Below are 12835 nucleotides of genomic sequence, written 5' to 3'. Positions count from 1 at the left end.
AAGAGGAGAGGTGAGTGTGTGTGTGTGTGTGTGTGTGTACAAAACCTGGGGACAATGCAGTGGATTCCTTTATGCATTTTGGAGTGCTACAGATAGGGGTCGGGTGGGGAGGAGATTCCACGGCGCATTAAGTCTGTCTGAATGGGTTTTTTCACTCTGTCATAGCATGACGTGCTCCAGTTATCATGACAGCATTGAATCACCGTTTCCATTTCTATAATTCTTTCCGTCTTTCGTTATACGCAGCAGAGTTGGCAGCTATTGTTTGACACATTGCTTGTTCCAGAGAAAACTGTGTGCGCTTGTGTGCGTGTGTGTGTGTTTTAGTTGGGAATCGACTGGTTAATCCATAAGCAGTAACCAAAGACCCTTCCTTTTACTGCTGCATCAATTTGGAAGTATCTGTGGAGATTTCTCTCCAGCTGCACCAGCACTGAGATTGGAGGTCAGACCCTGACAGAACTTTCTATTCAGCTGCTCCACTGGATTGATCCAAAACCAAAAAAACCTTATTTGTCCGACCGACAAGCTGCCGTGTTGCTTTTTTACCCTCTGTTGGTATCTGTGAATCCCTGAAGTCTAAAAATTATGCATAAAAACCTGCATTATTATAAGAACTGAAAAATGAAATGAGTGGTTTGAGAATTTTTGCAGCAGAACCAATAAGTTTATTATTAATGTGTGCACCCAAGATAAATGAATATTTTACATCTGGAGATTGTGCAGGAGACAATAGGTCATAAAGTCAAACATTGATGTACCTGTATTAAATCTGTTCAGCTGTTTGAAGATTGGATCTGCAGCCTACCGAGAATCATTCTTACTCAAAATGGAATCATGCCCGAAACTTTTCACTTCAAAACCATTGAGTTTAGCCTTTGAGGCACTTTTACTAGTTTCCATTATGCCTCAGCTCAATTATTTTTGAGAAAAATCAATTTTATCAAGGTGCGCTTGGGAAGAGGTGCTTTAGTATTAATATACACTAGAATATCAATCAGCCGCTCTCTTTGAGTGAGTGAAAAGAGCAGATATATATTTATTTCTCCCCTCATGAGCGTTTATTCTTGCTCTTTCTTTTCACTGAAATCCAGTAAGACATCCTTTGCCACCATTCCCCCTCCCCCACTGTCCCTTGATCCCATTAGTATTGAGCTTGACTTCAAATCAACCAACCAAGGTCACTGAATCTTTGACTAAAGACACCGGTTACTGTGTTTGATTCCTGGTAGTAACGGTCCAGTGGACTTTAGATAAATGATGGTCGTGGGGCATCATGCATAAGCAAATGATGTAGATTTAAAGGTGTAGATGGGAAATCATTCTGAAATTGTTCTTTTAGTTGGCCGTTACATTGATGTAGTTTATGTTTCGCCAACCAACCAAGATGCTTCATCAGGCTGAAAAAGGTGGCTGGAGAACCCTAATTTATCTCCCAGTTTGTTTCACTTCACACCTGTAAAGAATCTCATTAAGTGGAAGAAGGAAGTGGGGGGGGGAGTGAATGGATGTGGAACTCTCACCTACCGCCACCATCACAGGGTCGTTAAGCGTGACCTTCCTGCAGGGAATTGGGACGTGGCCTTGGTCTTTCTGGGGATAGATGAAGGGGCAGCATGATAAATAGGAGGCAGGTTGTGTCTGAGTCCTGATTTATTTGCACATCCACATGCAAATAAACTTTTGAATTGTGATTCTTTTTGTGTCCTATCATCTTAAAATCATCACCTGCAACTGAGATAAAGCATTTTCCCTGAAGCTTTGTAGCTCATCAATGTGTATTTAGGTAAATTCCAGTCAATTTGGCATCAATCTTCCTCTTGCGATTACGTCCAGGGACGTTTGGCTACAATCCCTTGGACCATAAACCTCTGAAAAACAGCAGCCTCCTTGAACATGATCTTCATGACCTTCACCTTTGACATGTTTGTGTAGTATTTTATTTCTATTCACCTGAGCCATGTTCTCCTTCGCTTTCTCTGGTTCAGTTCTATGTGATTGACTAATTACAAGTTTGAAGACCCCTAGTATGTTAATAACAGGAAGCGCCTTAGTATAAAGTGTCCCTATGCTCGAACTATTTAAGTAATTTATTTCTTTATCCAGGACCGTTTTTATAGATTTGTTCATTGAACTGCTTCTGAAAAACCACATTTTTAAAGCAGATTATCATTTGTTAATTTTGAGTAAATTTTCATTTATTATAATACTTGTCAGGTGTTTGTAGTGGGTTTTTATCTTTTTAATCAAAGGCCACATTGAACATTGTTTATTTGCATAATTCACAATTCCAGCAGGCATTTAGTGATTAGCCTTTAACACCATCAGCCGCCTGGACAGAATCACATCCGTTGACTCTGTCCTTCCTGTTTGTTTCTTTAAACTGTCCAGTCATTGATAAAGAAGCCAGAACTACCCACAAATGATTTGGACGGAATGCTATCTGGCAGTAACACTTAACCTCCAGACACAAGTCTGAAGAGGCCGGCGGATTTATTCCTAGGAATTGGGGGAAAATATGTGCTGTCAATCTGACGAACTGGTGGAAAAGGAAGGTGAAACTAATTCTGTCAGTTTTAAGTAGTTTGTCGCTGTTATATGGGCCGTGAATTCAAGTTTAAATGTTATCACTTTATTTTTGCTCCACGGTGGATTTTTATCTGCGTAGTCTGCCTCCCTCACATTTTACCTGCGTGTTCCTATGGTAACAGAGAACATACTCAAAGCAGTGTTTATCTTGTAGCTCAGTCAGCAATGTGGTTCTGGGACCCCTACTGAAGTATCATGATCTATACCAGCAACTCTGTATATTTCATAGTCATAGCTCTGGGCTCTTTCAATATTAATATTAATAACTTCACTAAACTGTCCATAATCTTTGACAATTCTATTTATTGTACTAGCATTTGCTTGAACATTTGTATTATTTTTTTACCATCTTTAACAGCAGAATTACAATTTTAAGATAGACGTACATAGACATAGACAGTATTTGATTTTCATTCCCAAACCAGCAGGGGATAAATTCCAGCTTATTTTCATTTCAGTGTAAATGAGACATCATTTATACTAAATATAAATATAAATATAAATATAAATATAAATATAAATATAAATATAAATATAAATATAAATATAAATATAAATATAAATATAAATATACTGTTTTCACATCCATGCTGACTATTGTGGTTGAATGGTGCTGATTCAGTGCAGTCTGAATCCATCACCTGGTCTGCATTTGTGCTACTGGGAGTCCTGCTCCTGTTTGTTTTATCTGTCCTTTCACCTCTATTTCGGCTTTCTCGAATACCCTCTATATTATAACAAAGCCTAGAAATTCCAGCAGGGTCTTTCTGGATGTTTCTGGCTGGTCACTTTCCAGGTGCCCATCAGACTGTGACAGAGTTTGGACCTCAGACAAGAGCCTCTGCGTACGAGTGGTGTTGAAGATGGAGGGGCAGGCAGGCGGGCTCCTCTGACCCCTCAGAGATCTATTTAGACCGCAGGGGGGCTGTCATTTAGGAGTGCAAGGTTTGAGCGGAGGAGCAAATTGCTTTTTAATCGATCATATTCCCAGTAAAAGCCACTCCCAGCAGCTGCTCGTCTGCTTTCCATTCTATTTATGGCAGCTCCACGCCTGTGACTGCTGTGTGTGTGTGTGTGTGTGTGTGTGTGTGTGTGTGTGTGTGTGTGTGTGTGTGTGTGTGTGTGTGTGTGTGAGAGAGAGAGAGAGAGAGAGAGAGAGAGAGAGAAAGAGAGAGAGAGAGAGAAAAGGAAACACATTAGGAGTAAGTTTTGTGGAATGCTTCACGTCCTCACGTAAAACCAGAATAATGTTTTCCGCTCTTGTGTTAAATGTAAGCTTGCATGTGAATCTACAGTATTGTTGCTCATTAAAATGAGAGCACTACAAGGACCTTGTAATCCTCACATGGTTACAGATGACATGAAGGCTGGTAGCAAGCTGTTTTGACAGCAAGCTGTTTCTTTGTTATGGCAGAAGGAAGTGATTCCAAGGCAATAAAAATGAGAATCAGACAGTTCTCCACTGACAACAGAAAGAAAACCCTCCCCACCATTAAACACCGCAGAGCTACAGTCAAACATGCCATGTGCCTTTATAGAAGCCCAACAGTACTGTAATGTGATCACTTTTCCAGCTCCAGTTTCTTACATCTATTTTGAGTCTGATTCCCAGTGTTGAGTCTCACACAACAGGCGTTACTGTGCCACGTGTGCGAGTCATAAATTATGGCTCAGCCCAATGCTGCCGCTGATTGTTGGATCCATTTTGCGAGATGCTGTTGTTTGTAACTAATCTGTCCCTCGGGGCTGTTGAAAGGGGAGTTAAGTCTGCGTCTGCTTGCACTGTAGAACAATGGTTTTGTTTGTTTCACAAAGCCCCGAATCAAACGCTTTATTAAAGCAGACCACAGCAATGAAAACATATGTCGGCTGTAATAGTGTCATATATGAGCAATACCGGTGAAGCAGTCCACAACCTGCAAGGAAGGACTGTACTGCCAGCCTGGTCAGATGGTAAATCATCAAAGTCGTCTTCTCAGCAAGACGTGCGATTTTCATGTGTGCTATGATTCCTCTGCACTGCTCCACAAAATGTCTGCGTCCAAATCACAAGCACAGAACCCAACTTAGATGTGCACTGTCAGATAAGAGCTGAATATCTCTGTCATTATCAGTAAATCGCAGTTTGCTGAGAAACACAAGTTTAACAAAATAAAGCAAAATAAAAATCCAGAGGATACAGGAGACTCTCTTTCACACATTATCTGCTCAGTTGCACCATCACGGCTTGAGGAGTGAAGTACAGGGCCCAGAATGAGCAGACAGGGAGGAAGCATAGAGAGCTTTGTCCTGTGGTGGTCCTGTATGTTCTGTCTGACTCTTAGTTCTGCTTCCTGACCAAACAGGACGTGAGGCTGCACATTACACTATGCCACAGCCTCACACTTTGCTTTTATTCTGCTTAGTTCTCTGGCAGTTTTCTTACTTCAGCTCGTGAAAAGAATGTGCAATTAAACCAACAGTGCTTTGACTTTACCAGATATGCAAGTTAGCGCAGACAAAACCAAGGTAACATTTGGATTACGTATTCTGAGCCGGTACTGTGTACTGTAATGTGTCTTTCCCCTTCTCAGGTGAAGCTGTGCAAGTGCCGCGGGTCTGCTGTGATGACTGCCAGCCTCCCCTGATATTTGTATGGGTCTTTCTCCTGAGCCAAAGGTGAGCTAGGCCCTTTTTCATACTCACACATGCAGCGGCTGCACACACAGCACGCAGCAATGACTTTTTCTTTTGCTGAGAGCATAACTCTCCAGACTGACTTTGGAAGTCCAGCAGAGTGAATATGTGGCATGGTTTACCTGAGTAGCTGCTGGTAAGAATAAAAAAAGAGTCCTTCCTGACTCTGCATTTTAAGCCAAAGCAGTCTTAATCCATATAAAAGCGCTCCATTGTTACTTTGTTTGTATCCTAGCTAAATGCCTTGTCTGTTCAAGATCTTTAACACTTTAACAACTTTCTTGTGTCGTCCCTGCTTTCACTGACTTCCAAAGTATTGATGTTCGTGTTTCCAAGAGGCAGAGGAACATTTCGTTGCCACCTGACAGACAATCCGGGCCTTGAGGTCGGTTGCCTGGGAGCTGCAAACTGAAGTTGAACCTATTTGATTGGAAGCTCTGGACTAAAAAGGGAGTTGTGTAAATGGTTGGCCTTTTCTTTGGTCACTTTGGCAAAAGGGGCTCTCTTTAGTCGCTGATTTAGAGAACTGGCTACAGTAAGTGGTTTCTTCTCACTGCGTAGGTTAATCTTGTCTTTGGCATCTGATGCCGGTCATTAAGGTAATGATGAACAAGTGGATCCTAACTCCATGCGAAGTTGGGTTTCTTCTTGTTCCTGTACTTTTGCTTAAGTGGGACTGAGCTGCTGCTCCAGGTCCTCTCATGGGAGCGGAACGTGACCGCAGCTTCATCTGTGCACCGTCCAGGAGTTGTGACTCAGCCTCAGATGAGACATCAGCTGACGTGAAGGGAAAATTTGGAGTAAATTAAATCATAGAAGTTTCTGAAGACCGCCCAGGTTTGACGCATGCCTGGTGAAAGCACTGGTACGTGAGTCAAGCTATGACTGTCCACTGCTTAGTGCCTGCTCCCCTATGCCCCTGAGAGGCACGGCTGCTGGTACAGAGCCACACAGTGATTCATCTACTGCTTCACATCATGTTAGCATTCAGCAAAGATATTGTTAACGGGCTTTTATCATATCATATATTTTTTTTCTACCTCTGCAGAACCCTAATAATCCTTCCTTTGCGATTTACGAATAAAAAGTGAGTGTTTACAGCAGGCTGGCTTTAAAAAAGGTCCAATCAAAGGCACAGTGGTGATTCAATCTCACTAAAGCAATCTTATTCATTTTGGAAACCTATTGAGATTTTCTAAAATATTATTACAATACACAGAATTTCCATAGGACTGCAGAGTGTGTTTCAATATGACTAAAATATATATTTTTAATGAGTAATATATCTGTTTATCCGAGGGGTCATCACTTTGCTGCATCCATGTGAGTTTTTAGCAGAATCCTCCCATTCGTTTCTTCTGGTCAGCCAGGTTACAACGCTCAACATTTGCCCTTATTGTAACCTGCTGGTAATACACAGCTGCTCATTCCATTTGAGCAGTTCAGCTGATCACACTATACAGTACAGTATGGTTGCTATCCAGTAGCACCATATCACAAATCAAGGTCATTTTGTCCATAAGTGCCGGCACTCCAAAATGACAACAGTTTAATTAACTCTCCAGAGACTTATAAAGGAAGTCTGTTTAAAAGTGCGGAAAGGCATAATAATCTCCTGGCAAGGGGCCAATTATGTCCATCCCGCTTTGAGGTGTGTGGACTAATATGACCTCTGCAAAGCCAGGTTCTGTGGCTTAAACTGAGTCAAGATTTATGAATAAACTTTGCAGCTTTGCATTGTACCTATACTGTACCTACTGTACTGTATGTTCATGTTACTTGTTATAATATAGCATATAAGCAACAGAAACAGGCCAACCTCCCGTTAGTCTTTCAGTACAAAGCACAGTTACATAAACCTCTAGACATGTTGAGCAGAAAAACATCGCCACCTGTTAGACTTCCAGTTCCCGGGGGGGGGGGGTCACCCATCGCTCGTGCTCACCAAATGCCGTATATTATTAGTTGGCTCAGCTCTGTCCTGCACTTCACTGCAATGAAAATGAGAAGTGTCCAAAAAAAAGTTGTGAAGTTTCACTTTCTGACAGTGGTGTTGAGTGCGCAGAGGAGGACTTTTAATAAGGCAGCCTCATCCAACCAAGGGCCCGCTGCCATGAGCTCACCAGCTTTCCCACTAATGCACTGCTTTACTTCCTGCCGCTCGCTCACTGACACCTTCGAGGTCCCGGTGTTTTGTTTTCATTTAGAGGAAGATGCACTTCTGGCGCTCAGCCCAGTGAACTGCATTGGCCTGTTCTCCTAATAATTAAGATACAAGAGAATTTATTAGTTAATCATAGTTTTTTTAGTGCAGATACACACTCATTCGTTTTACTGGGGCCTCGTCTGCCTCTTCATGATTAATAAAGACAATTCCACATGAGAACTACTACCACAAGTGACATTTAGGTTGTGTCAACTTTGAAATGATTTCTTGTCAACCAGCCCCTCAGCTTTAGGAAATGTTCAAATATTGTTTATTACTCACTTTGATTCATTCAGTGTCAGATTGCGCCTGAGGTTGCTGTTTATCACTTCATGCACTGAGAGCATATTAATGGACCAAGGAAAACGACTTTAATAAGTTAATGTATGCCAAGTGAGGAGAGCTTTTTTATGACCGGATCTGGCACCGTGAGTTGGTGGAGACAGGGTGAAATGGGCTCAGATGTGCTGTATGCAGTCATCTCCAGTTCTCCACAATATGCAGCCTTTTTAGGAAATTACGGGTTGTAACATTTCCAAGTTCTTCCTCAATGCATTTTCCTCGAGTTACTATGAGTTGCAGTTACTTCAGTTGCAACACTTAAGGTTTCAGCTTCTTCAAAAGATTCCATGTTAGATTTGGGGTAAAAGGAGGAAGTAGCTGTGTCTGAATGTGTTTTGGTTCAGTTGTGATATTGAGCCGAGGTTCTGTGCTTTTGCAGTACACAAACATGACATTATAAATATTGCATTTTCCACAATAGTGCAGATAGAACACCCTCTCATTGCCGACTGGGACATTGTTACTTCTTGGATTTTCTTTTGTAGTCTTGGTACAATGTCTGGATGTCAACCAGTCCCTCAACATGAGGAAAAGTTAGGGTATTGTTTATCACCCTGATTCGTTTAAAGGTCCATTCAGGGGTTACTGTGAGTGTAGACAACTTCCACCCTGACTTTTTCTTTTTCTGTGTCTCATCTATCATCATGTCTAAAGAGACTATTTAAAGGGTTGTATTACATTTGTGATACTGTATTTTGCCACAACTTTTATGTTCTCTATTGTGTTGCCTTGAAATTATTTTACACTCCATGTGATGATCCATGAAGGAGGCTCAGCTGTACTACTAATAATATACATTAATAATATGGTTACAGTAGCTAGTTGCACAAGCCAAATTGTGAGTTAAGTGAATTATAATTAATTATCAATATAGAATAGTGAAATAACCAACAGAGTGAGACTTGTTCTGACAAAGATTTTAATGCAATTGGTACTGTGGTACTAATAGGGATTCACTGTGTCCACAACCTTACTGTAGCTTAACCTGCACCTGTAAGAAGAACTGCTACAGATGTGATCCCAGTCAGTAGCTTCGAGCTGCTGGTGCTAGAATAATGTATGATGTAAAGTGTCAGATCATCACTCTTTGATGTACTATGACACATCACCATGAATATCTATGGATCAAGATTTAGTGCAGTGAATTGTAAAGCAAATTGTGACCTTTTAGTGGCTGTGTTATGTTATATGAAGTATAAAGAACAGTTTATGAAATTGAACGCACTGACTAGCTCTAACCTTTTGGCAATTTTCCAAAAGAACATACATTCACATGCTTCCGGTGATGTTTGATGGCTTACACATACTTAGTGAGTTGTTGTATTCATCTTCTACCGTGTGCTGTGTCAAAGCTTGCTGTTTATTTCCAGTGAGCGCATATGACGCCGTTGCCCTTGCTGTGGCGGTCTCAGACTGTATTTGGATGCGTGGCGGCGCTGCAGCAGAGGGTGGCGGCGGCAGAGAAGCAGCGAGCGTGACTAATCTGGGGATCTCCTGTGCGGTGTGTATGGCTGCCTGTCCTTCACGCCTTGCTGACGGACCGCACACACTGATGGGTGGGTGGGGGATTTGCCGTTGGCATTTCATATACATGTAAAGCAATACTTTATCGCCTCATGTAATGCCATTTAGGCCCCTATTACCTGGCCCTATCATGTACCATGAACTCTAGGCCTCTAATAATAATATTGTTGAAAATAAATATACAGTACATCAGTTATTTAATACTGATATTAGCTAAACTTCTGGGATTTTCTCATACGCTGGACAATCTTCTGGAAAGGAACATCCAGAAAGACATTGTTTGGTGATGCCCAAGACGATACTTGGATAGCTAGAAAGGTTCAAGTAATATAAGGCGGTGCCCTACATAACAGTAAGTGGCTTTAAACATACAATATGTCATGCTTTAAATCAGATGGGCTACTGAACATAAGCAAAAGAAGTCTCAATACCTCCAATTTTATGTGACAGGATCAGATTTGGTGTTCCGGACATGGACACAAGCGTGTGTTTCTGGTTGTGATGGTGTTTGGGATAAAATGGATACCAGTGAAATAGAGGTTTGAGACGGGTTCTTTATGCTCATCATTACTGGGAAGTGATTTTTATATTTACTTCTAGTCTTAATTAATGACTTGCAGAAATGAACATCTTAACTGCTTGGCCTTTTTATATTTTTGTAATAATAATTAAGATCATCCCAAAGGGTTTTCATTTTAAATCGAAAGCTTAATATAATGTATTATCCTTGTGGAAGAGAGCGACTGCATAGCCACAGAGATTCGACTTTGTTTGAATTCACTATACAACTCTGCAGAGACCTGCTAATTTAAAAGTGAATTTTCATCTCGCCTGCCATTACGAAAATGATACATGAGAATGCTGAACAAAGCCTTGCCTTCTTAAGTGCCAGAGGAGAGAAACTGGGAGCGTACAGGGCCTCTGCATTAACACACTTTGTTCTTGTTCAGCCACAATGAGGGAAGTTGCTTTTTTTCTGGTTTCCTCCCAAATGGTTTAAACTCCTTCATGTTTTACGCCAACTTGGGATGAATAATGTATTCATTATGAGAAAATATATTTCAACCCTATCAGATGTTTTCACATTACATTACATGTACGTTTGAGCAGCAGGTTTCACCTGTGCCTTCACTTTAGTCATTTAAATAATCTCCTCCAGTCAGATCATTTCTCATAATGCAACCTATTTACCTGCATTTCTGCTTTCCCTCTGGTCTTCACTTATCCAGGTCTGATTTCTTTGCTCTCTCATACTGTAGTTCTCAGTCCTCAGAAGGGTTTTGTTATTTCATAACTAATCTGGCCAAGGTTATAATGTTAATTTAATAATATATAATTTATAATCCTTTGCGGCTTAACACCATTTAGTGCCTTGTAGTGTTGCCCTCCAGTCTTTAGGGTTTCAGTTAAGGACTTGTTTGACGCTTTGGATGTCAGATTAACTCTAGAAAAATTTGAAAAATAAATTCTGACCAATAAGGTTTTGGAAGTTACCTTCTTTAATTTATATATGAATTAAACCTAATAAGGTTGATGCGGAACTCCATGTGGCAGATGTGTAATGTAAATTCATTTTAAATTTGAGTTTGAGAGTTTGAAGTGGTTTTTTGTGGTCTACAAACTCTCAACATAAAAAGACGCGTATCTCTAGAATAACACAAGTCCGAATGAATTGTTTGCTTCTCTCGGGCTGGGAACCTTTTTTCAATCTTGTACAGTACCAGTAGACCTGGTTCCATCTTGTACCTTCATAGACAGTGCAGTGAAGCCAGGCCAGAATAAATCTCTCTGCTGACTCTGCTAGTACCGTCTCCAGAAACAGCCTGCTACCTTCATGCTTCCTTTAGTGTATATTTGAAAGCCAAGTACTGCTTTCTTCTGAAAGCTGAACACTGTGTGCTTTCATCTCTCACAACAACCCTGGCTTGTGTGTTTGTCTTTGTGAAGGTACTTTTATCATACCATTTTGGCATAGTAAGCTAGAGTTGTACAGTGTGTGTGTGTGTGTGTGTGTGTGTGTGTGTGTGTGTGTGTGTGTGTGTGTGTGTGTGTGTGTGTGCGTGCGTGTGTGTGTGTCTGTCTGTGTTAAGGGGAGTTCAGCTTTCTGATTGAGAGAGAGGCCTGGAGGTCCCACTGTCTTGCCATGCTGAGACAAGTGTGTGCGTGTGTGTGTGTGCACTGTACATAGAGTTTAGAATTGTGTGTTTGAGTCTTCTTCCTTTTATACACAACTCTTTTCAGTGTCTTGGTGCCTCATAACAAATAGAAAAGCAGACGTGTTACAGTGTTAGGTGATGCACAGGCAGCCTTAAAGTGCATGTACTACTGTATTAAGATTGGAGTGGAGAGGTTTTGAAGTTATGCTAATGAGGAGGCTTTCGGTGCTGCAAATCTAATCATTATTTGAATAATGTCTCTGCCCATCCCTCCTCCTCCTTCTGTTTCTATCCATTTTCACATTTTCCATCTCCTTCCTCAAGAATCACATATTCGAGCTTGCAGCGCTGGCATGAATCTGGTTGTCAAGAAAAGACCTAGATAGTGGTAGATTAGACAAACCTATGACTCGAGAGTTTTTATCTTGCTTTTAAAACTTATTCCTTTATCTGAAATTGCAAATGTTAAACTTACCTTACCTAAAACCTTTAGTACAATATACAAAGTTATGCATGTGAATGTTGCCTGAATTTGTATGATGTCAGTTTTTTTTTGCCACAGGCCGCCACTCAATACAATTTCTCTAATTTCAACATACTTAACACCAAAAAGACCTGCAGAAGTATTCGTCACTGCACAGTGGAAATAACACATCATGCGAATATGACAATCCACACATGGATGGATGATGATGCACTGGGCAGTTTGGCTAAAATGTCGGGTGTGTGTGTGTACAGGAGCTCCAGTCATGTTGTTTTGCTCAAAGAAGCAAAGGAAAACAAGCCACAAATCAAAAGGCGGCATGGTGACATTTCTCATGGGAGAGGCCTCAGTCAGTGAGGAGGAAGCTTGTCACCCATTGGAGATCAAACTAAGTGGGCCCATGGCGAGACCTCTGTGCTCCACAGAGACTCCACATGGTGAAGGTTGGGTGAGATGGCACCTCAACCACAGTGCTGACTGTCATGTACACTGTACAGTAGGTTTCACCCACTGGGCTGTTGTCATATCAGATCACCTGCTAAAGGCTCAGGAGACATGTATTCAAATCTAATATAACGAGAGGCCCTAGTTTACGGTTTTGCTGTAGCAGTGTGTGATATAACACTGTATGAACCCTTAGTGGATACAGTAAAAAGCCCGACTGGTGCAGAAGGATGGTATAAGGTTCCTTTATCCTTTCTTATATTGAAGCCCTGCAGCCAACATTGTATTCATCACAGAATCAGACTGTCTGACTGAAATTGAAGGCAGGATTTTCCTAGACCTATTTCACACAGTGTAACATGCAAGAGCTTGTAAGATTGCTGTTATCTCAAAGAGTATAGGGACCAATCTGAG

The 12835-nt window shown here is 41.1% G+C and overlaps 1 protein-coding gene across 14 annotated transcripts in view; it reads left to right on the top strand.

Annotated features, from left to right (window-relative positions):
• The window catches only part of arvcfb (ARVCF delta catenin family member b), a 137811-nt gene that overhangs the window by 21619 nt on the left and 103357 nt on the right, over positions 1-12835 (top strand). For all 14 annotated transcript variants that reach the window (XM_029162755.3, XM_029162751.3, XM_029162756.2 and 11 more), the window contains one exon: positions 5163-5247. Coding sequence is in view for 1 of the 14 variants with exons in the window: in XM_055512145.1 (XP_055368120.1) it covers positions 5224-5247 (24 nt within the window). In the remaining 13 variants the exon portion in view is untranslated. Of the gene's footprint in view, positions 1-5162; positions 5248-12835 lie in introns of those variants that run through there.

The sequence above is a fragment of the Betta splendens genome, chromosome 9 (genome assembly GCF_900634795.4).
Source record: "Betta splendens chromosome 9, fBetSpl5.4, whole genome shotgun sequence".
Taxonomy (NCBI): Eukaryota; Metazoa; Chordata; class Actinopteri; order Anabantiformes; family Osphronemidae; genus Betta; species Betta splendens.
Note: the sequence above shows the minus strand (reverse complement) of the source record. Positions and strands in the feature narration are given on the sequence as shown.